A 25,331-nucleotide genomic window follows, 5' to 3' on the forward strand; every position below is an offset into this window, starting at 1 on the left:
TTTGTTTCAAATGAGGACATTATCATTGGCTGAACTCACCAGTGGATGATGGTGTGTCTTATTTCTGTAGGCCGTTAGTTACAATTCCTACTTTCAACAGTAGGCCTACTACTAATGTTGTCACTGGAAAAAGTCCAGACTGCACTGGTATCATGGGTAACGTCTCTCCCTTCCAACACATTACGCAGGTGTCGCCAATCATACTCTAATGACTGGCGTCATATAAGCTATGGGTTACTTGCATAAACTTGCATAGAGTTGGGTTAGTTGTCAACGCAACGAGCTCTTAGCCAATCACACTAGAGGCAAGGCGGACAACCCAAGTTAGGCAATCACGGCGAGAAGCGTCTGGCTGCAGACACTCTTGGCTGCTTTTGAATGTTTTGTCGGTGATGCGAACAGGCTAATGCTAACAACAACACAGAGCACCAACAACACTGACTGACAATAACATCTGCTGCTACATGCTAACAACACCGCGGACATGGAACCACGGGATAGGTAACAATAAATATACAATATTATATTACAATACAATACAATACAATACATGATCTGATGAATTGAATACGGTGGACCCTAAAGTGTAATGTTTTGTGTAATGTCGTCCGTCCACTCAGTTAAAACCCATTCTGACCTGAGATCAGATTCATACGAGGTTTCCACTGACTGGACACACACTGGTCTGATGAACCCATTCTGACCTGAGATCAGATTCTAAAAAAAATTTCAGTCGTTCTTCGATTTTTCAAAAATAGCAGACCTACAAGCTCATAGCGCTATGAGCTTGTAGATCTGCTATTTCTCAATAGCTAAAGCATAACATGATGCTAACACCAAAATGGGTTCCCGTTCAGAATGGGTACAGTCTCTGTTGACAACAACCTACAACAACACAACTGTACGACAGTTATTTAGCAAACGGTGAACTTTCGCATCAACAACACGTTTATTTTACGATGCATTATACCAAGCACTACTGTAACAATATATAAGTGAATGACTGTTATTAAATATTACCACGACAGGAGAACTCGGATCCTAACGCTACATGGACCAGACAGAGCTATAGTCGTTTGGTCCTTAGAATGGCTGTGATATTATTATTATTATATACAAACATCTCATGGATTCGTCCTTTAAACTGCAGTTGTGGAGCTATAACTCACCCAATATAATGCACTTTCTCTCTGCGACTTGGAGTCAGATAATAATCCTCTAGTGTCAAAGTTATAGGTGCATTATTATGCATATTATATCCATTTGAGGTTGTGGCAGAAAAGGTGTGTTTTAGCAGACTAATTCCACTAGCCTTTAGTTTAGACTGTCACAGATCGAGTTTGACTTTTGCGATTTTTGACAGGTGCGTTATTTGGTCTGCGATTGGTGATGGGTAATTAAAGGGTAATTAATCACACACGTGTGTGCCTCATTCAAAGGAGGAGGGCATAGCATTAGGAGTGATCCATGGCTGTGATTGATTGATTGATTGATTGATTGAAATATGTATTAACAGTTTGCAGAATTACAGTACATTTCAAGCACAAACTCAATACAAAGACTGTTAACTGTGAGTGGACGACCCAATTAAGCATTGCACTTGTTTACAAGAGGGTCCACCTTGTTCAATATGTGTGTAGTGTACACTACTGTATGGTATACTTGAAATAGGGCTGGAAAAAGGGATGCAATTATTGCTCAATATGAAACGAGGAACATTTGTCTCACCATGAAAGTACTAGTCTATAACATGTTCTCTTTTTCTAATCATGGTGCCATCATGTTATCATGTTATGTTCTGATGAATTGAAAATGGAGGACACTGATGTATGTAAACAAGTGCTGGTTTTTATCCTCGTAGCAGTTTTTATATTGACTTTCGTTTGAAATGTACCCACTTAAAAAAAATCTAGCTGAAGACTCACCATCTTCAGAGAGACCAAATTTCTCTCCCTGAATCCAGATACTAGTGTACTAGTAGCTATCTTGGTCACTCATGTTTTTTGTTCTTGATCCAAATGGACTGGTGTGGGTCCATTTGGTTCCTAACATTAAGGCGGGTGCTGGATTAATTTGATTGTTATTGATTTGTATGAGGCATTACATTGTGTTCTCTGCATTATATGTTCTACTTAATGCAGAGATTAAAATTATGCATTGTGCATCCCAAAACACAGTTTATGGTTAAGGTTTATAGTTAATAAAACAATGAATAACGAATAACTAATAAAAAACAGCAACCTCTGCATCCGCGGAATGCACTACTGTGCTGATTTTTTATTCTAGTTTATTTGCTAGCTTTAGTTTAGCTTTTTTTTTCTACATGAATATAACCACATTATAACCATATAAAATGAAATGGGAGTTAATAAATGCTGCAATTTGTAAAAAATGGCAAAATAGAACTCCTAACGTTGTTGAAGTGGGACTCATAATATGTCCCTGGGACTCATTTCTAAAAGACCATCCCTGCATCGCGGGACTCATTACATTGAAAACCTATTTACTTACATCACTGGATCTGCTATTTGTATTCACCATCTAACCACATTGCCCCGACCCACCCTTTGGTTTTTCCCGACCTCCGCTGGACGACGTGGTCAGTGAGCCGGCGTCGCCGCGCAGAGCGAGTAAGAGGTACCGCCAGTCGTACGGCCGCAGCGCCAACGCTACGTCCTTCTTCGGGGCCGGACGGGCGGCGAGGAGGCTGACGACCAGCAGGAGGGCTTCGACACCACGCGACATCACAGTGAGTGGAAACCCAGACGAAAAGACAACAGAACATCATGTCACTTTGCTTTTTGAGTGGTGCAACCACTCCAAGGAACAGCAATGTCCGTGTTCACCTATGTGCCCGTGTGACGTTAACCTATTCTGGGCTGGGAACCCCTTTTGGTGTTGGCATTATGTTATGCTTTAGCTATTGAAAAATAGCAGATCTACAAGCTTGTAGATTGTAGATGGCTTGTAGATTGTAGATAGCTTGTAGATTGCACCACTCAGTTCACACGGGTGTGATTTTTTAAATTTAAATCCAGGCTGAAAACTGTTAAGAATGGTTTGAAGCGGCCTCTGCTCACTCCTTCTGCATTAATGGAAGCATGAGCGATGAGTTCGGGACTCTCCCCAGGTTGGCTGGCAGAGTAGCACCTTAGATAATTGGCACCGGGTGGAAAAAATGGGTCACAAAATCATGGGATAACTTTGTTAAAAAAATAAAAATAAAGAATCTGCTTTGCTGCTTTCAATGTTTTTCTACTCTCTGACTAATATGATTGCGTGTTGTCTTATTATCGATTCTTCCGTTTTGACGCTTATATTGATTTGTAAAGCAGTGCACTTTGGTACGACGTGAGTTTATTTAAAAAAATGTGCTATATATATATATATAGCACATTTGCTTATAATGCAGGCCAAAGAGAACTTCCCCAGTGAAAGGAAGGGACCGCTTCGCACGGCGAAACGCGTCGTGCAATACAACAATTAGGCATAACTAATCTTGTCCTGAGCGTTTCTGGAGTCCCGTCCTTTCATTGTTGGGGAAGTTCTCTTTGGCCACGTTTTGATTAGATTTTGTTTTGTGTTTTCTACAGGAGAAGGTGGACGCAGAGCAGCTGGCCCTGCTGGTGCAGAGGGAATGGAAGCTGTCGTACGTCACGCCGCTCTACCGGTTCAGACACGCCCAGCTGAAGAGCTACTCCAGGATGCTCTGTGCGTTCATCGCGTCCGAGAAGAAGCAGCAGGGCTTCGTGGAGGAGGCGGGGGGCCCGGCGGGGAGCGGCTTCAAGGTCACCTTCTCCGTGGTGGAGGGGATGGCGGAGCGCGGCAGCGACGCAGAGACCGTCTTCATACAGGTCGGTAACCCTGGTGACGATGAACAGTTCTTTAGAGACCGTCTTCATACAGGTCGGTAACCCTGGTGACGATGAACAGTTCTTTATACAGGTCGGTAACCCTGGTGACGAGATGAACAGTTCTTTATACAGGTCGGTAACCCTGGTGACGATGAACAGTTCTTTATACAGGTCGGTAACCCTGGTGACGATGAACAGTTCTTTATACAGGTCGGTAACCCTGGTGACGAGGAACAGTTCTTTATACAGGTCGGTAACCCTGGTGACGATGAACAGTTCTTCATACAGGTCGGTAACCCTGGTGACGATGAACAGTTCTTCATACAGGTCGGTAACCCTGGTGACGATGAACAGTTCTTTATACAGGTCGGTAACCCTGGTGACGATGAACAGTTCTTTATACAGGTCGGTAACCCTGGTGACGAGATGAACAGTTCTTTATACAGGTCGGTAACCCTGGTGACGAGATGAACAGTTCTTCATACAGGTCGGTAACCCTGGTGACGATGAACAGTTCTTCATACAGGTCGGTAACCCTGGTGACGAGATGAACAGTTCTTTATACAGGTCGGTAACCCTGGTGACGATGAACAGTTCTTTATACAGGTCGGTAACCCTGGTGACGAGATGAACAGTTCTTTATACAGGTCGGTAACCCTGGTGACGATGAACAGTTCTTCATACAGGTCGGTAACCCTGGTGACGAGATGAACAGTTCTTTATACAGGTCGGTAACCCTGGTGACGATGAACAGTTCTTTATACAGGTCGGTAACCCTGGTGACGAGATGAACAGTTCTTTATACAGGTCGGTAACCCTGGTGACGATGAACAGTTCTTTATACAGGTCGGTAACCCTGGTGACGATGAACAGTTCTTTATACAGATCGTTAACCCTGGTGACGAGATGAACAGTTCTTTATACAGGTCGGTAACCCTGGTGACGATGAACAGTTCTTCATACAGGTCGGTAACCCTGGTGACGAGATGAACAGTTCTTCATACAGGTCGGTAACCCTGGTGACGAGATGAACAGTTCTTTATACAGGTCGGTAACCCTGGTGACGATGAACAGTTCTTTAGAGACCGTCTTCATACAGGTCGGTAACCCTTGTGATGTCTCGGCCTAGGGGGAACCGAGACATCAGGTGTGGAAAACCGACTCCCAGCTCCCAAGAAAACCGCCGTCCAAACAGTTGACTTTTCAAAAAATTTCTTTTTATTTGTTGTTCACTTCAGGCCATCGGGTACAAAATCTCCAAGGGGTGGAGGACTGAACAAGAAAACAAAACTAGAACGGAAAAGTGAATACTTGCCTAACATGAACCCCAAACAAAATACAAGTGCTAACCTCCCTGTCAGAAAACATATACAAACGAGAAAACAAAAGCTCAGCCCCCCTCCCTTATCGTTAGCTGAGAACCCGCTAGCGCAGTAGCCTTTGGCAGGAGGCCATTCAAGTCGGGCTGTGATCTGTCAGTTACATTCTGAATCAAGCGGCACAGGTTACATTTAGCTACCTCTCTATTCAGGCTACACAAGACACAAAGGGCTAGAGCTAACAGCGGATCGGACGGGTTGGGAGCCAGGAAGGCACGGGTTCGCTGTCGCCGCCTCTCTGACAGCCCTTTAAACTTGGCGTCTTCCTCTGTGCACCAATCCGGCGAGGCTGCGTCTTTTCCTGGTCCTCCCCCTGTTACAATCACCCACTCACACCACGACACGCACGCGCGCGCGCACACCCACAGACTGTCACACACAGGAGAAAACACTGTCCGCCTCCCTCTGCATAACCTGTAATATCATCACACCCTGTTGACGATGAACAGTTCTTTATACAGGTCGGTAACCCTGGTGACGAGATGAACAGTTCTTTAGTCTCAGAGACACACAATGCCATCACTACAACGAGGAAGGAAACCAGACACGCCACACCTTTTAAAGAGCCATTTCAGTCTCATTGTGCCGCAGAATATTTCAGTTTTATTGAAGGGGACAACCCCTTGAGATGCAGCATCTCATTTTCAAGGGGGATCCCCTGATAGAAATATACAGACAGTTTGCTCACCCTCTTCCAGCCACCCCACCAACCTGGCAACCACCAGCTGCTACGCAGCAGAGGAAAGAAGGGGACAGTAACAAATACAGTCAGTGTAAATGTCATTGCTGGTACTGGTATAGATCTAAGAGATAGATTGTAGCAGAAGGATTTGTGTTATTTTAAAGTAAGAAATGCTCTGATCTTTTGGTGTTTCCTCTCATTCTCTTCACCTCTCTCTCTCTCTCTCTCTCTCTCGCCACACAGATCCAGTCCAAGCCGGTGTTCGCCAGGCCCGACGAGGCCCACAAGGTGGTGTGGAGCGGGTGGCTGACGTGCGTCAACGCCGACCCCGACTTCCTGCACACGCTCCCGGAGGACTTTGTGAGCCTGCCGCTGCTGCTGCACAGCGGCGGCAGCCAGGCGCTCACCGCGCTGGTCAAGGCCTGGTTCCAGAGGACCTTCGACTGCTGCTTCGGCCGGCTGCCGCTCAACGCCACGGTGCTGCAGTGGCTGGCCGCGCTGTGGACCAACTGCCAGCCCGAGGCCGACATCCTGCAGCTCCACCTCCAGTACGTCCTCCGCTCGGCCACGCCGCCGCTCGACGTCACCTACGCGCTGTTCGCCAAGGACGCCTGGCGGCTGTGGAGCCTCGCCCGCGAGCAGCAGCAGCAGCAGGAGGAGGAGGAGGGCGAGAAGGAGAACAGAGGGGGAGGGGGAGGGGCTGACGATGACGATGCTGTGGACGTCAAGGAGGTGAAGAGGTTCTTTGAGATGCTGGAGGGACACCTCTACAGACACTTCAAGACGCACCTGTCCGCGGGGACACTGAGCCAGGTGTCCACCGCCCTGGGGACGGCCAAGTGCAGCGGCAGAATCAGGGTAATAAATAATATAAGATATAAGATAATGGGTTAACAAGTGAAAAATGACCATGTCTGCAGACTCTGCACTGCAGTATAAGGGCCGATTCATGCTCCTATTTTAGAGCCGATTTTAGAGTCGGTTCGGCTCTGTAGAGCCTACAATGTGACGTCATTTGAGGTTCGGGGGGGGGGGGGGGGGGTACCGTCCTAAAGTGGGCTCTTCGGTGCTACTGAAAGTTTCTGACGAGCCGAAATCATTTCGGCACTACAGCGCCGAAAAAGTGGTAAAATATGAGTATGAATCGGCCCTTAGATCGTTAACCACTACGTTTTTATTTCATTAAACTTTTAGACGTGTGGCGCAGTGGTAAAGACCCTGCCCACCACCACAGAGATTAACTAGACCCGGTTATTTGTTATTTTAAGATTAAAGCGTTTCGAACTGGTCAAACTAGCTATAAAACACATGTCCAATCTTCCAGAAAACCCCTCAGAAAGATGTTCTTGGATAGTTCATAAAAGATATAAGGTAAAATAACTGAAAGCAATTCCTTTCACGTGATATTTAGTTTAGTTTTAATCCATGTGTTCCTGTCTTTCTGTTGACAGATCAAGAACAAGAAGTACCTGCTCACCACCCTGACACTGCTCACAGAGATGGCTGTGCTGAAAATGCCAATCTGAGAAGAAAATACTTTTTAAAGACAATTATGGTCTTAATATGTTTTTCAATTTGTTTTTTAAAAATCTGTCCGGGGAGCTCTTTTATGTGCGAGTAGACTTTGACCACAAACATGTTTTGAAAGTGAGATCCCTTTTTTATAAAGACTGAAATTGGTAGCTAGAACATCGGCTCTTTGTGTATTATGTATTCATGTGCTGCGAGGGTCTCTAGTCAACTATAGGGTTGAAGTGGTTAGTAGTTAGTACCACCACAGACAACCTTAGAGTCTGCAGGGCATGTCATGATAGGTGAAGGAAAACAGATGGAGCAATGTGATTGGGTGCAGAGGAAAGGAGGTGATTAACTAAGCACAGACCCCGGGCGGTTACCGGACGTATATAATAAACTAAAAGCAGCGTGCGATGTCTCCAGATCACTATTTTAGCTTTTAGCCACATAAGACATTTTAAATTCCAAAGACATGAGCGGTCTCCTGTAATCTGTGGAATATGCTCCGTCTTCCGTTCTTAAAGGACAACTTTAGTTTTTTTTTTCAACCAAGGTTCATGTTTTAGGTTGTTATTAGAGAAAGTAAAAGATGAGTGTTAATTTTTCTTCATTTGCTGCTTTCTTTCGTTTTAGGGATTTTAGCTCTTTTTGACAGGGGGGCGGGGGCATTCGAGCATGGGGCTAAATATGTATTTTTTTTACCAAATTTGATGGTGATTTATTTATTTATTATTTACTATAGTCCTAATAAACCCCAGGAAATTACATCTGGCCACAGAAGATCACAGGATCTACTGAATGTGATCTACCTACTGGGGGAAGGCTTATACTGTGTATAGGCTCAATGTCAGTTTGTCACATTCAATAGATCCTGTTATCTAATGTGGTCAGATGTAATTTCTTGGGGTTTATTAGGACTATAGTAAATAATAAAAAAATAAATCACCATAATATTTTGTAAAGAATTACATATTTAGCCCCATGCTCGAATGCCCCCTCCCCCCTGTCAAAAACTGCTAAAATCCCCAAAACAAAAGAAAGCAGCAAATGAAAGAAAATTAACACTCACCTTTTAGTTTCTCTAATAACAACCTAAAACATGAACCTTGGTTGAAAAAAACTAAAGTTGTCCTTTAAGATGTTCCACATGTGTTCATGTGGCATCACAGGATCTCTGGGGTGCAGTACTTAGTTTAGACAGTTTTTGGTTTAGACTAGTCATTGGTTAGACCAGTCATTAGTCCTACAACTACAACCCATCTCAAACCCTCACCCTAAACCGGCTCCCACAGGGCAGCACACCTAAACCTAACCCATGTCTAACCAATGACTAGTCTAAACTAAGTATGCACCCCGATCTCTGTAGGAAGATGCAAAAAGGAGGAACCACTTGACTTTTAAGGAACATTTACATTTGCATTCATATTTTGATGCTACAGATCAAAGGCGACAATTGAGAAATGACCAAAACCAGTGCATTCCATGTAAATCCGTAACTACTAATGTTCAATTCAGTGTGTGTGTGTGTGTATGTATATACTACATGGTCTCTTAATAGAATTAATAAAGATGAACAATGTTTCCAGGGATTTTAGTATTTCATCCTGATTCATAACGAATATTATCTGTTCAGGTCACAACTGAAAGAAAGGTGTTTAAGCGGGACCACCATTTGATTAAGCACAACCTTGTGTGATATTCAGCATGTACATAAATATTAATAAAGTTCCCACTGTGGTTCATAATCACAACAATGCATCATTCTTCTGGTATTAACCCATTTTGGCCTGACGTCAATTAAAAAAAAATACTCATCTGCAAGAAGATATATTCAAAGATTTGTGCCGCATTTTCACTTAAAAATAAATAGCAGACCTACAAGCTCTCGTAGCATGCCACCGAGTGGCGCGCTACGAGCTTGTAGATCTGCTATTTTTCAATAGCTAAAGTATAACATGATGCTTAGTTAAAACACCAAAAGGGGTTCCCGCACAGAATGGGTTCCATGATCTCCTAGAGGCCACTAGCAGAACCTGTAATATTAAACCCATTCAGGACGGGAACCCCTTTGTGTTTTGACCATTGCTATAGAGCGTCGCAGTCCCTCCCCCTTTCAGAACGACGAGTGGCCCAGGAAATTATTCTCCATTCATTTTCTCCATAGGCTTTTCAAAACGTATTTATTTCGTACGAAGCCAACTCTTGTCGTGACAAATCATGACAACACACACAATATTTTGGACCAAACAAATAATTACAAAGAAGAAAAACAACACAAAGTGTTGTAACCTGCCGTTTTTTTCTACTTTCTAATTCTTTGTTTGGCCCGAAAAATTATGTTTGTTGTCATGAGTTGTCACGACAAGAGTTGGCTTTGTCCGCGGCGTAAACATCTTTAAATAAATACTTTCTGAAAAGTCTATGAGGAAAATGAACGGGGATTTCTTTTCCGGGTCTCTCGAGGGGGCGGGACTGCGACGCTCTATACTTTCTACAAACTCGGTGCTGCGCTGAGCTTGTAGATCTATTTTTGCAAAATTGTGCCGCAAATCTTTAAGGTTATAGTGAGTTAGATAACAGGTTGGGGTGGTGCAGAGATAATTGAATACATAACATGGTGGTTTAGTGTGAAACTACCACAGCATACATTATTTTAAATAAACTCATTTGGGATGGTAAATTAAAACATTCTGCCTTCATGGCGTTTTATTTACTTACATTTGATAACATCACATGTAAATTCAACAAACTATACATATTCAACAAAATGGTGACTGAACTGTCTTTGTCTTTGACCAGAATCTGACAGGTAATGAATGTTAAATTGAGTGGCACTCCTTTACTACTCCGTGGCTTCTAAGAAGGGGGAGGTTTTAAGGAGCAGGTTATCATCGCTGTCAGGCAGAAAGCTCATATTTTTTTTACTTTTTCATGAATGACAAAAGCATCAGATCTGCCACTTTTGCCGTTTTTTTTGGGACGTGAAGCCTGACCAGTTTTTAGACAGATGAGGTTTCCGCCCGACAGACTATGGGCTGTATTTTGCGTGTCTTAAGTACCAGGTCTTATTCCCTATAACTTGAGTAAACTAAAGACCTGGAGGCGTGGTCAATGCTCTTTGGCCACTCAGAATATGCCAAATGGCATTGATCACGCCTCCAGGTCTTTAGGTTACTCAAGTTAGGGAATAAGACCTGGTACTTAAGACACGCAAAATACAGCCCTATATGTCATATTCATGCTGTCACGGCATTCCCAAGAGCCAAGGTTCTTCTTCAGAATTTGCATTAAATAGTCTTTGAAAATGACCGTATGCGTGCATCATTCATGACAACCGCAATTAACAGGTCAACAAAAACTGTACCCTCAGTCTATCAAACTGGGCAATCCTGCATCTTGAATCCCCCCCCCCACCCCCCACCTTAAGAGTTTTATGCAAGATGTCAATCGGTAAAATAAACCCAAACCCATTCATTTACCACCGAGTATTACGATCAATATGACATGCTGGCAAATTGCAGATACCAGGTATAATAATAAAAAATAAAGCATAACCCACTGAGCTGGTTGTATTGTCTTTCACAAGCTACTGTTAAAACAACGCATTTGTTCGTAAACACAGAAGAAGTTAGAAGTGGCGTGTGGGTACATTTCCTATGATGATAATAACACGACTGAACCGTTGTTAAACCACTCTTCCACATGCTGGGCAAAATAAAATAAAAAATATGAAAAAAATGTTTAGTACTTTTCACTGCATCTTTTGTCATCCGCATTACAGCCACCCCCACGCCCTCACTCCAAGAACCCACAATGTCCGAAACGCTGAACATCCAAAGTAATGCTCAGTGGCCACGTAATTAATTAAAAAATATATATAACACAATGCCAATCACAGTGCATTCGACAACAAACCGCTTCCATCGTCTCTGAGACTTGCTGCTTCCATAAAAAAAAGACGAGAAGCCTGTGTATTCAAAAAGAAAAGCCAAACTCCAAATGCTCCTCCATTTCTCTAATAACCACTGCTGTAGTAGTGGCTGCAGGCTGTTCCGTTGTTCTCCAGCAGGTGTCGCCATGGTGCTACTCTGACTTCTCCAACAAGTGTGTGATCAATCGTGCTGCTGTATATTAATTAAATGCCTGATTTATGCTACGTTTTACAACGATGTCGCACAAAGGAAATAACCAATCTATGAGCCGATGGCAGCGTCGCATCCCAACACGCTGTGAGATCCTAGATGGGCTGTTTTCGGCACACAGCTTCTTCGGTGAGCGGCTTTAAATGCTATGGAATAGGAGCTTTAAAACAAAACAAAAAAAAACATCCCCCCCAAAGTACAGCAGAAACCGTTCACGAATCTTAGATCATCAGTAGAAGGTAGGGGAGGACAGCAGAGGACAGGTAGGGGAGGACAGCGTCAACAAGGGAACCGTCAACCGAGTGGGGAAACCCATGCATTTGTTGCACTCGTAGCTGGAAGCACCGCAACGACAATGTCTGCTTGGTGGATGTCTGGTCAGGGCAGCCTGACCGGTGCAGAGCAGAGCCATGACTCCTGGTAGGGTGGGTGAATGTCTGGTCAGAGCAGAGCCATGACTCCTGGTAGGGTGGGTGAATGTCTGGTCAGAGCAGAGCCATGACTCCTGGTAGGGTGGGAGGAGGTCTGGTCAGAGCAGAGCCATGACTCCTAGTAGGGTGGGTGGAGGTCTGGTCAGAGCAGAGCCATGACTCCTAGTAGGGTGGGTGGATGGTCTGGTCAGAGCAGAGCCATGACTCCTGGTAGGGTGGGTGAATGTCTGGTCAGAGCAGAGCCATGTCTCCATGTAGGGTGGGTGGATGTCTGGTCAGAGCAGAGCAGAGCCATGACTCCTAGTAGGGTGGGTGGATGGTCTGGTCAAGGCAGCCAGACCTGGTGCAGAGCAGCTTAACACGTGGCAGTTATGGCAAATTGATTGAATTCACTTTTAGATAAAGAATTAAAGATGATTTTTTTTTTCCTTCTATACAATAGAAATCTATCCAGAGAATCAACAGGCATGTCTTAAAGCAGATTCATCATCATAGCACAAGAAAGCGATGTTAGTTCAGCTCACCAAAAAATTTCTGCTGATTAAAAAAAAAAAAACATCATCCATGACCAGCCTTGTTTGAAACGGTGACAGAACCTTTCAAAATGTCTCGCATCCAAAGAGGCCTTGCTTCCATCTTCAGTCCCCTAGAAAGCTTCCATCTTCAGCCCCCTGTAAAGAGGCCATTCCTGCATTTAAAATCCATTTCTGTTGCCATCACCATCACCATTCCTTAATGTATTTAACTTCACTTTTTAAGTAAATTGAATTGTAACCTTAATACTGGAGGTATATTTATGAGATGTTAAACAGTCAATACAAAGTCTCTCCCCCCCCCCCCCCCTCCTCGGTCCATCTTTCCCCCCCTCCCCCCCCCCCCCCCCCTTTCATGATATGACTACATGTGTCTGTTGGAGGCACAGGGGTGAATGAGCGAGCGGAGGCATCCATTCTGGTGAAGGGGAGGAGGAGGGAGGAGGGGGAGGGGGGAGGTGGAGGGAGGTCAGGGGTCACCAGATGTGAGATTCACAGTGAGTCATTTTGATGACGCCCACGCCTCCTCCTAGCCGACGGTAGTTCATTCCTCCGTACAGCCTGCGGAAAGGACGAGACACAGAAATAAAGGAATAATATGAATGTTTGACAACTTAATTGAATTTATTAGCTATTGCTATTGAAAAATATTGAAAAATAGCAGATCTTTTATTGTGAAAATGCGGCACAAATCTTTGAATAATATATTCTTTCCGAGCGAATGTTTTTAACTCAAATCTTTGCTTCTGAGGGGTTCCTGGAATAACATATTTTCAGATGGGGGGATCGGCGGCATATTACATATAATTTTTGGGGTCCTTGACATGAAATAGTTTGAGAACCACTGATACAGAAACATGAGGTATTTCAGAAAACTGTCATTTTATTTAGAAGACATTTGTTTTAATTTCGAAGTCAGGTCTAAATGGGTTAATATAATAATGCAGAATTGTACAACTAGATGGCATGAGCACGCTATAAAGGCTAAAGGGCAATAGTGGCGATATCTAGAAGGGTATCACAACAATATAACAAAGCTTGGTCATAGTCTTCCATCACAAATCAGACAGGCAACAAGTAAATCAGATTTTAAAAATGAGTTAAAGAAATATCTCATGTCACTTGCTTTTGATGATGGTCACTGAACACTGTTTAAAATCTTTCATACTGTAACGGTAGGCTACTCAAACTGAAATTGTATTCATGGTTGCGATGTTATATTTATTAATCACTTGTTTTATATTTAGTTGTATTTTATTTTTTTAACTGTTTTTCTTAGTCTTGTAAAATGTATTTAATATGATGTAATTGTAATGTATTTTATGTGTGGACCCCAGGAAGAGTAGCTGCTACTAAGGTAGTAGTTAACCCATTCTGACCTGAGATCAGATTCATACGAGGTTTCCACTGGACACACACACTGGTCTGATTAACCCATTCTGACCCGAGATCAGATTCTAAAAAATGTCTTCTACATCCTGACAGTTTAGTAGCTAATGGGGATCCAAATAAACAAATAAACAAATGGTCACTTCCTCCAACCAATTGGACATTGTATTGAATTCTTTAACATTTTCGTTCTATTTATTCGTCCTTCCACCCATTTCATATCAAGGTCCATTATTTATTGGGCATTTGAGCCACGGAACCACCATTTGATGAGATTTAGCCTCTCAGACTTATATTGTCAAGAATATATTATGATCGATTGGATATGATTTTGTCCACAATTCCATGCTGTATTGATTGATGTGGTGCCATTAGGAGAGAGATAAGCAAACGATCAAAATAACAATTATTTTACTGTACATTCTCTAATTGTGTAAATTAAGTAATGCAGATGTGTGTAACAATAATTTAACTCTTGAGAGCATAAAATGATACGGGTCCATTTGGTTTCATTTTACACTCAAGAGTTAAAGATGGAGTGCCACATTTTTTGTATTTTTCCAGTTTGGCATGTGTCTGTGAGGTGACAGTACTTCATTAGACACCCTGGAGTCGTTTTTATGTGCAATGGTGTATTGACTTTGTATTTAGGGTTTCTTCCTGGAGGCTGAACCCTTGACAGTCAAACGGGCCAATGAAATAAACAGTAATATAGTGACACCACACCATCATTTATCCGGGGACCACCTGTTGGTTTCTAGTGTTCCATACCTCCATGTGTTGGCGTCAGGGTCGTACACTTCTATGGTTTTCAGATACGTACCTCCATGTGTTGGCGTCAGGGTCGTACACTTCTATGGTTTTCAGATACGTACCTCCATGTGTTGGCGTCAGGGTCGTACACTTCTATGGTTTTCAGATACGTACCTCCATGTGTTGGCGTCAGGGTCGTATATACTTCTATGGTTCTGAGATACGTACCTCCATGTGTTGGCGTCAGGGTCGTACACTTCTATGGTTCTGAGATACGTACCTCCATGTGTTGGCGTCAGGGTCGTACACTTCTATGGTTCTGAGATACGTACCTCCATGTGTTGGCGTCAGGGTCGTACACTTCTATGGTTCTGAGATACGTACCTCCATGTGTTGGCGTCAGGGTCGTACACTTCTATGGTTTTCAGATACGTGGTCCCGTCGAAGCCTCCCACCGCCATCAGCTGACCGTTCACTACAGCCAGACCCACCTGGACAGTGCACACGCACACACACACACACACACACACACACACACACACACACACACACACACACACACACACACACTTAACATCTTTATTTGTATTCACATTTTACAAGAAATTTCTTGAACACAAACAATAGTGGATGCACAAAACTTGCTTCAGATACAGATCACGGGTACAGAAAGCATCGCCTTCTCCATATATGGCGACTGACAATTATTGCAGACACTGAATAGAATTTTGCCGATGCCTGATCAGCTCTCGGCTTATTGGGCATGCCTGCAATCTGCAGGCCCCTCACCACTGATTTATGGACATTACTGAGGCTTCCAAATATGAACACAAGTAGTTTACATCTGTAGCCAAGCTGTATAATAGCATCCTTAAGACGCTCGTATACTTAAGCACCTTGGTAAGGAATTGCCTCTTCCAGACTGTGGTCAAATGTACATGATGCCACTTCCAAAATGGTCACTTCTCTACTGTCCTCATCAATAACAACAATATCTGGTGTATTAGCTGTGACATCTGAGAAAGCATCATTTTCATTATTGTGCATGGACATGGCAGTTGAAACACGTGAGTGCTTATACATTTTGGCAGATGATGAAACATATGAACTTATGTCCTTATCTAATAGGTCAACAATTCTGTCGTGCCTACTGCCTAGCAATGTACATTCCCTTATATACATAGCAGCCATTAAGAATAAGTGACAGTGTTTCTGTAAGTGGAGTGTGGTCATGGTGCAGACAATGAGGAGGAAACGTGTTGGGGTACCACAGAGAGAGATGGAGTCTGGTTGGAAGGACCTGTAATCTGGCTTTGACTGTAAAGGTGACTATATCCTCATCAACTGCATCATTCCACACACACACACACACACACACACACACACACACACACACACACACACACACACACACACACACACACACACACACACACACACACACACACACACACACACACACACACACACACACACACGGGGTGCAACGGTTTTCGGTTTAAAACCGAACCGTTCGGTACGGCATGCATGGTTCAATGCGCTCTAATGAACCGCGCTATTTCGGTTTGCATTAATTAATTTCTTACAGCTGCGAATAATGTATTTCTCGGTCACACACCGGCCTACTTAGAAGTCTAGCACTCTTTCGGTCACAGAAGTGTAGCACTCTGTCGGCCCACCCCCTACACACACACACACACACACACAGAGAGAGAGAGAGACGGCATGATGAGGAGAATCAATCCAGCCCTCGTCTTTAAACATCTTCTTGAAAAGACCTCTCTGTGGAATAATTATTGATCGTCATACACAGAGACACACACACAGCGGAGTAACCTCGAATCAACAGGCTTCTAAGCACGCATCTTTTTAAGTTTGTTCAGATCTGCTTCTGCATCTGCACTCGCTGTTTGAGTGCTAAAAAGGGAGAGAGAGAGCAAAAACAACTCATTGTTTTTTCGGAGCAGGAGAAGAATATTCCGTCTGAAAAGTCCCAACAAAATACTCCTGTCCAATCCATGACTGTAGATAGAAACCCTTCTTCTAATAATATAAGCATAATATCGCATGCAGAGATCTTTATTGTAAACTTTTGTAAATGTTTCTGTGCGACACGGCACTCTGCTGTGAATTCCTCCCCTCTCTCCGACACTCTTGATCACGGCAGCTTCCTTCTCTGGAACTATGGGATCTTATGTTGTGGGGAACCTTTTAACCTCACCGCGTCGCTGTGGGCTTGTAGATCTGCTATTTCCCTTTTTTCCCTGTGAAGTTGCCTAAAACATTTATTGGTGGTAGCTGTTTTTAGGTTTCTAAATAGTGTAGTTGATTAATAATTGTAGGCTTGTTTAGTTCTTTCTAAAAAAGTGTAGTTACTTAAATAGTTTTGGGCTAAACGCCATTGACAATGCAGGGAAAATGTACGTCATAATTAACGTGTAATTTACGTCATATTGTCTCTTTATTGTTAATGGCGTTTAATGTTTGTGTTTGCACCGTTTGTTTTACATCACCATTACATCACCTAATCAACATGAGTTAGACTTTAGTAGAGCCCTTCACTCACGGGTGTGATTTGCGTGTCTGCAGACCCCCATCTATAGGGTGTAGTGTGATAGACAGTGATAAACTGGGAAAGAGAATCAAGAGGACTTTATTATTTATAACACCTGGAACAATTAAACCACCAAGTCACCAAAAAACAATTAATTGTATTATTGTACATTTATTAGTAATTCATAGTTCAGGTGTCATTAATAAGTTAAACTTAATGATGATCCATTTATGTATGAGTTATTTTGTAAATAAAACACTAACCAAGGTCCGGGCGGTTAGCTCAACTGTCTGGGCACCTAGGCCTGACGGCGTGCCGCGGGTTCGATTCCCGATCCCGTACGTATCTTTCCCCCATCTCTTTCCCCATTTCCTGTGAGACTACTTTCATCCTATCAATAAAGGCCGAAAAAGCAAAAAAATAAATAAAACACTAACCAAGTCGTTAAAATAAATATACAGTATTTATTTTTTGATGTGACTATAATGACTCACTGATCTCTTTTATTTATGTTGTCATTTCTGCCCCCTTGTGGACAGCACGTGTCATGAAAATCAACGTGCACTCAGTCACAAGACAGCAGTGACTGAACAAACTGGACAAAGACAGAAACACTGTAAATATCAGGGCTCATCCCATGTGGTGGCTTGTGGTGGAAATGTCTGTCAAAAAAAAATCCCACAGACATGCATGGCGGACACATGGAGAGATAGCCCCGAATGACCCTAACGGGTATTTGGTAAACAAGCCCTGGTAAACAAGCTTACTTCTTCACAGCAGCAACGTTTTATTTATGTGTCTGTCTTATTATTATTTCATTTTCCACTCTCTGATTTGATTATTTTTTTAACTTCTGCATGAATGAATTAGTGATGCACCGGGCACTGCACTCCGACATTAACACCGGGAAGCCGAACAAACTCAACCACGCTGAAATTCTTCTTCCATTCAGGTTTAATTTTCTCTCTCAATCACATTACATCAACATGGATCACATTTTCATCATCATCATCATCATCATCATCATCACAGGCCTGACATTCACACATATAAGTGCATCGAGCCATCACGCACAAAGTGCTTTCTCGCTGCGTGTGGGGCCGCTGATGGTGGTCCCGCCCACACGTGGGGGGGCCCGAGCCCCACAGACAAAGAAGAAATCTTGCCCTATATATTATACACTGATGACGTAAGGCTGTCGCTGTATGAACTTATTTCTCTGTACTGGGGGGGGGGGGGGGGGGGGGGCGCTCTGGTACACGCACACACACAGCCGGAAAAATAAAATAAAACAGAAACAGCCTCGGGTCATCAGCCGAACCGAAGGGGCAATTATTCGAACACGTTAAAAACCCTTCAGTGTTGTATCTGCTGACGAAAAGTTAAACCCAAAACAAACAAAGAATTAGATTAAAAGGAGCGGGGGGGGGGGGGGGGGGGACATGAGCGATGCTGGACATGTGTAACAACAATCTGAACCACCAGACATCATGAGAGAACATCAATCAATCGATTGATTCATGAGAAGACAAAATCAAAGAAATAAAGCGACTTAAAAGGTCTGTTTCACATCAGCCACTGTAAGGCTCAAAGACACGACAAACACAGGAGAACGGAAAATAAAAATTAAATCGACAGCAGGTAAAAGTTGAATACAAGGCACACAAAAAAACAACGGCGTAAGAGGACAGCGGAGGAAGCGGAGGTGAGGTGAGTGGGCGGAACTATGGTGAGTGTGCAGAGCTGAGGTGAGTGGGCGGAGCTGAGGTGAGTGGGCGGAGCTGAAGGTGAGTGGGCGGAGCTGCCTTTGCAATGCGTTCAGTTAGATTTGGAAAGAGGTCTGTGTCGCTGCTGCTCGGGGTAACACACATACGTGCGCACGCACGCCACAAAAAACTGACATTCAAATGAAACAAAAAAAGAGCAGATTGCCATTTGTTTCGTTGTCAAAATCATTTGGACAATGAAGGCTTTTTTATGATGCACATTTTAAGGGTTTCATTTCATTTAGCTTAATAACTGGGTATAGACTCGGGTACGGAGGACTATAAAGATGGATTGCGTGCGAGAGGGGGAAGAGTGTCAGAGAGATATTAAAGTTCTAAACGACAAGGTGGTCACTGACCAATCGTATCGTTGGGAGAAAGAACGAAATGGGCTGGATTTAATGTTACGATCTATAAAAAGAACAGACAACATTACGCCATCTAGTGGAATGTGCAGGACAGGATATACAAAGTACTCCTACGAGATTAAAAATAAAACAACTAAAACATCATGAAAGACCATGAATGGTCAAAAGAAAAGGCGATCCTGCCGAACAACTTAACATCATGTCGACGCAAACAGTGACAACAAACAACGCATTTTCAGAAAATGTACTACACGATTTATACTCCGATGCAGTGTGGTCACGCACTGAAAATAGCAGACCTATATAAGCTAGCTTATAGGCCAAATTTTCGGTGTAAAAAAATCAGGGCTCAAAAGCGGGCGAAGTGAGCGGCAGGTACCTTGCGCCGCACCGTCGATAAAAGCTTGTTAGTTTTTTTGTTTTGTCTATTTTTAAAGCATGCACATTGCACAAAGATCAGACACAGTGAGTGAAGCGTGATCTATTTCCATGTGATTTATAGAAGTGTGGCGATAGATGTCTGCGTGTGGCTTGAACTTTTGTTTTTTATACTGAACTTATAACGAAGTTGGTTTCACTACAGGCAGTACAAACGAACACAAAATAATATTTTAACAAAAATAAAAATGATTTGTTTTGAAGGTTTTACATTCAGCATGTTTTGTTTTTTTCGTTAATGTTTTTCTCCCCTTTTGCCTCTAAAGCTACGGTACACATCGAGTCTCTTTGTTACGCAACGTTATGTTCACTAGAGCTTCTCAATCGCCTCAAAGGTTTCATGACATGATTTTCATTTTCATACATTTGAAAATATATATATTTCTCGTTTTTCTTTTAGGTTTTATGACCTCAATTACACCCAAAAAACCCTGAACTTTGAACATTCAGTGGATTTTCTGTGGCCTTTTGAGCTGCAATGAAAACAGGCAAAACAGTGAAAACAGTGACATCTGCTGGCAAATTCCTATGTCATATATGGGAATTGTGGACTCTTACATCACAGTCCACAGGCAAGTCAGAGCACTTGTTTGAGCCAGAAGACCCCAGACCACAGAAAATATATACATCATGTTTGTTCAGGTTTTTGGGGTGCAATTGAGCTCAGAAAACGTAAGAAAATTAAGAAATATTACAAAAAAACTTTTTTTAAATGTCACAATCCCTTTAAAAAAAGTCATTCACAAACAAAAATAAAAATATCTGAGCAACTCTACCGTAAAAACAAACAAAACAAAACGCCAAAACGACAATATATTTAGAAAAAGCCGCGGATGTCTTTTATGATGCATTATGTACAGGAAGGCCACGCCCCTAAAACGAAGTCTGTCTATATATGCTCACTGCTTGTCTCAAGCCACACCCCCTCCATTCACGCAGAGTGTAAATTCCCTGCGCACGGACACGCGCATACACACACACACAGTTTTTTGTTTAACTAATCACCACTGTTAAGCCCCCCCCCCCCCCCAAGAACGACAAACTATGAATTATTCTGTCTGTCTGGATGCCTTGTAACGCGATGAGGTGGAGCCCACACCATCGAGTAAAGTAAACACCTCAGTAGACTCCACCCCCAAACGGCAAGCACTGCCCCTCAGTATAGACTCCACCCCCGAACGGCAAGCACCGCCCCTCAGTAGAGACTCCACCCCCGAACAGCAAGCACCGCCCCTCAGTAGACTCCACCCCCGAACGGCAAGCACCACCTCTCAGTAAACTCCACCCCTGAACGGCAAGTACCGCCCCTCATTAGAGACTCCACCCCTGAACGGCAAGCACCTCCCCTCAATAGAGACTCCACCCCCGAACAGTAAGTACTGCCCCTCAGTAGACCCCCCCGAATGCAGAGGTCCTAACTTGCCTGAACGCAGGCGTTCACCGTTGGTAGAGTGGCCGGATGGCAACCGCAATGTTCCCACCCAGTTCGAAGTGTCCTTGAACAAGACTCTGAACCCCTAATTGCTCCCGATGTGCAGGTTTGGTGCCTTGCATGGTTTCTTCCGCAATATATGTAAAGCGCCTTGGATATATTTAAATTTACCATTTTAATGTGCCTGAATGGATTCATGAACACACTGTGTTAAGCACCAGTCGCTCTCCTGCTACACGCACTAGCAAAACAGCCCCGCCTGCGGTTCCAGATTTGGCCAGTAGGGGTAGGAGTCAGTTCCAAAATGGCATAAGTGCATTGAGCCTATCAGGCAGTGCTCCCCCCCACACAAAACCCCTCCCTCAAGAGGACGAACACAATGACATGGGAACCAAAGAGACTCGCCTCAGTTGTCTAACTGTTGATGTATAAAAACATGTCTTTGCGCAGTGCAAATTAGTGCAATTAACATTTAGGTATAGAAGTAAAGTATACCATTTATTTGTTTCTCCTTTTTTTATGTTCTTTTCATTGGCACTTTGTGAAGTTTTTCTGACCAGAAATCTATCGGCCCCAAACCTTCCAAACTTAATGTCTTTACAGGCAGATTCATTAATCAGTTAAAGAAATGAAATAAAAGTCAAATAAAAATCATGATTGTGATCTTAAAAGCGCAAGTCTGCCATTGTGGTTGTTTTGTTAGCACCGCACTCGGACTCCTCTGGTGCAATATCCTCTTAAACCTTTTTCATATCAAGGTCCATTATTTATTTGGCATTTGAGCCACGGACCACCATTTTGATGACATTTAGCCTCTCAGACCCAAAACTAAAGAATATTTTGTTATTGTTGGATAAGATGTTGTCCACAATTCCATGCTGCATTGATGTTGGTACCATGAGAAGAGATAACAGCAATTGTTGATCAAAATTACAATTCCTCATACCTTCTCCAATTGTGTTTGGGAAGAGTTTGAGAGGAGCCCGGTCAAACTCAGACTGCTCATTTGGTGTGCTTATATAATCGGAAGAAAGAGGCACTGTGTGTGTGTGTGTGTGTGTGTGTGTGTGTGTGTGTGTGCGTGCATGCGTGCATGGTAGAGTCGTGCGGCATCTAAGAAGGAGCACATGGAGAGGAAAGAGGAGACAGCAGAAACTACATTCAAAAAGCTGGTAACAATCAAACTGTACAAAGATGAACCTTTTTCTCCCTCCTTCCAAAAATATACATCTAATAATATCTAACTGTCATGATGAATGACTGTAGCCTCTAAATTAAAAGAAAAGAAGATTTTTAATTACGGCACACGAGAAAGTCTCCCTCCTCCGAGAATACATTTATTTTCCATTTCACGCGATCAAATCAAATTGGGGGGGAGGGGGATCCTGACATTAAAAGACAATTATAACAATAACTGAACATTGTTATGTTCACATGCCGTAGCCTACCCATCCTTTAAACTGGTACTATTTTGGTATCAATGTGCAGAACAAACTTCAAACAACATTTGAATTAGCCTGGAAGCCAGATTAATCTGCCACAGGGGAAAGGAATCCCTGGGGAGATTGGTCCTGGCACACGCGCTTGTGTTACATTTCGCTCACCCAAATGTCGTGGGTGACTACAAAGCCAGGTTTGAATGCTGACTAGGTTAGTGAAGTCTTTGCAACGTTTGTGTTTGCCATTTCATCTGCTCTGCATGGGCTGGAACACAAATTGGGGCCACTTTAAAGTATTTCCTTAAACACTTGTTAACACACATTGCTATTTTCTTATCATCTAATTATCATACGAAATGGGCTAATCAATAAAAACACTGATTACCTACCAAAAACCCAAATACGGGCAGGTTATTGTTTATGTAACAAAGCCAGCCAGGTCTTTTACCCACCTGGCCATAAGATTCAGAGTAGCGAACAAAGATTTTTGGATTTATGTTTACTACAAGCCAAAAGGGCTAGCTTTATCGTGGAAAAAGATATAATAGGCAAACCCAGTATTGCTCAGTGGTTTAGGGAGCTAGCATTGTGTCTTCCTCTGGAAAGAATCACTTATACTCTGAAGAATAAACAAAAGATGTTTGATAAAATATGGGGACGGTTTATCCAATATATTACAGTTAATGATTTATCTTATTTGATGGTGGAAACTGAAAATGTCTAATTGTATTATCTGCAACTGTTTGGTCTTGTGGCCATAAGGATTCTGTTGTTGTTACCAGTCTAAGTGCCCTTATTGTATTATATTGTATTTATATATTTATGTATGTTTTTGTTGTTTTTTAGTTTGTTTGTTTTTTAAGCAATTGTATTGTCTGATGTATTATGTATTGAACTTCTGTTGTATTGTCTGTTTGTACAAAAAAGACAAATGCAATAAATATATTGTAATAAAAACCCAAAACAAAGCCAGCCAGCAAAAACAATATTAATAATAATAATAAAAACAGAATGTCTCTGGCTCAACTCCTGTAAATAATCAATGACCATCTCAATGCAGGAAAGACAACATATCACACAGCAACATCCTTTATCCTACTCTTTCAACACCAGGGGGCGGTAGAGCAACATCCTTTCTTTCAACACCATGGGGCGGTAGAGCAACATCCTTATGTTAAAATTCTTTCAACGCCATGGGGCGGTAGAGCAACACCCTTTATGTTAACTTTTAACGCCATGGGGCGGTAGAGCAACATCCTTTATGTTAACTTTCAACGCCATGTAGAGCAACATCCTTTCTTTCAACGCCATGGGGCGGTAGAGCAACATCATCTATGTTAACTATTTCAACGCCATGGGGCGGTAGAGCAACATCCTTTATGTTAACTCTTTCAACACCAGGGGGCGGTAGAGCAACATCCTTTATGTTAACTATTTCAACACCAGGGGGCGGTAGAGCAACATCATTTATGTTAAAACTCTTTCAACGCCATGGGGCAGTAGAGCAACATCCTTTATGTTAAAACTCTTTCAACGCCATGGGGCGGTAGAGCAACATCCTTTATGTTAAAACTATTTCAACGCCATGGGGCGGTAGAGCAACATCCTTTACTCTTTCAACGCCATGGGGCGGTAGAGCAACATCCTTTCTTTCAACGCCATGGGGCGGTAGAGCAACATCCTTTATGTTAAAACTCTTTCAACGCCATGGGGCGGTAGAGCAACATCCTTTATGTTAAAACTATTTCAACGCCATGGGGCGGTAGAGCAACATCCTTTACTCTTTCAACGCCATGGGGCGGTAGAGCAACATCCTTTCTTTCAACGCCATGGGGCGGTAGAGCAACATCCTTTATGTTAACTCTTTCAACACCATGGGGCGGTAGAGCAACATCCTTTACTCTTTCAACGCCATGGGGCAGTAGAGCAACATCCTTTATGTTAACTCTTTCAACACCAGGGGGCGGTAGAGCAGCATCCTACTCTTTCAACGCCATGGGGCGGTAGAGCAACATCCTACTCTTTCAACGCCATGGGGCGGTAGAGCAGCATCCTACTCTTTCAACGCCATGGGGCGGTAGAGCAACATCCTACTCTTTCAACGCCATGGGGCGGTAGAGCAACATCCTTTATGTTAAAACTCTTTCAACACCATGGGGCAGTAGAGCAGCATCCTACTCTTTCAACGCCATGGGGCGGTAGAGCAACATCCTTTATGTTAACTCTTTCAACACCAGGGGGCGGTAGAGCAACATCCTTTATGTTAATTCAACACCATGGGGCGGTAGAGCAACATCCTTTACTCTTTCAACGCCATGGGGCGGTAGAGCAACATCCTTTATGTTAAAACTCTTTCAACACCATGGGGCGGTAGAGCAACATCCTACTCTTTCAACGCCATGGGGCGGTAGAGCAACATCCTTTATGTTAACAAAGGATGTTGCTCTACCGCCCCATGGCGTTGAATTAACATAAATGATGTTGCTCTACCGCCCCCTGGTGTTGAAAGAGTTAACATAAAGGATGTTGCTCTACCGCCCCCTGGTGTTGAAAGAGTAGGATGTTGCTCTACCGCCCCATGGTGTTGAAAGAGTAGGATGTTGCTCTACCGCCCCATGGCGTTGAAAGAGTAGGATGTTGCTCTACCGCCCCATGG

At 43.1% G+C, this 25,331-nt stretch overlaps 1 protein-coding gene and 1 long non-coding RNA gene across 3 annotated transcripts; one reads left to right on the forward strand and one right to left on the reverse strand.

Annotated features, from left to right (window-relative positions):
* Nucleotides 1-381: 381 nt before the first annotated feature.
* Nucleotides 382-7,441, forward strand: LOC310861272 (centromere protein L-like; the record flags this gene model as incomplete). Its single annotated transcript, XM_083768670.1, has 5 exons — nt 382-501; nt 2,605-2,749; nt 3,594-3,854; nt 6,159-6,773; nt 7,367-7,441. Exons 1-5 carry the CDS (start codon nt 485-487, stop codon nt 7,439-7,441), a joined length of 1,113 nt encoding a protein of 370 aa, XP_083624796.1. The 5' UTR covers nt 382-484.
* An 11,026-nt stretch (nt 7,442-18,467) lies between these two features.
* LOC310861192 lies at nt 18,468-24,572 on the reverse strand. Of its 2 annotated transcripts, none has more exons than XR_014569473.1 (2): nt 24,538-24,572; nt 18,468-23,775 (listed from the first exon to the last, which is right to left on the reverse strand). It is a non-coding gene; the product is annotated as an uncharacterized lncRNA (long non-coding RNA). The 2 variants fall into 2 exon arrangements; XR_014569474.1 differs by lacking the exon at nt 24,538-24,572 and adding an exon at nt 24,063-24,203.
* Between the last annotated feature and the right edge of the window lie 759 nt (nt 24,573-25,331).

Source organism: Protomyctophum parallelum (assembly GCF_964188405.1).
Source record: "Protomyctophum parallelum genome assembly, chromosome: 7".
In the NCBI taxonomy this organism is placed as follows: Eukaryota; Metazoa; Chordata; class Actinopteri; order Myctophiformes; family Myctophidae; genus Protomyctophum; species Protomyctophum parallelum.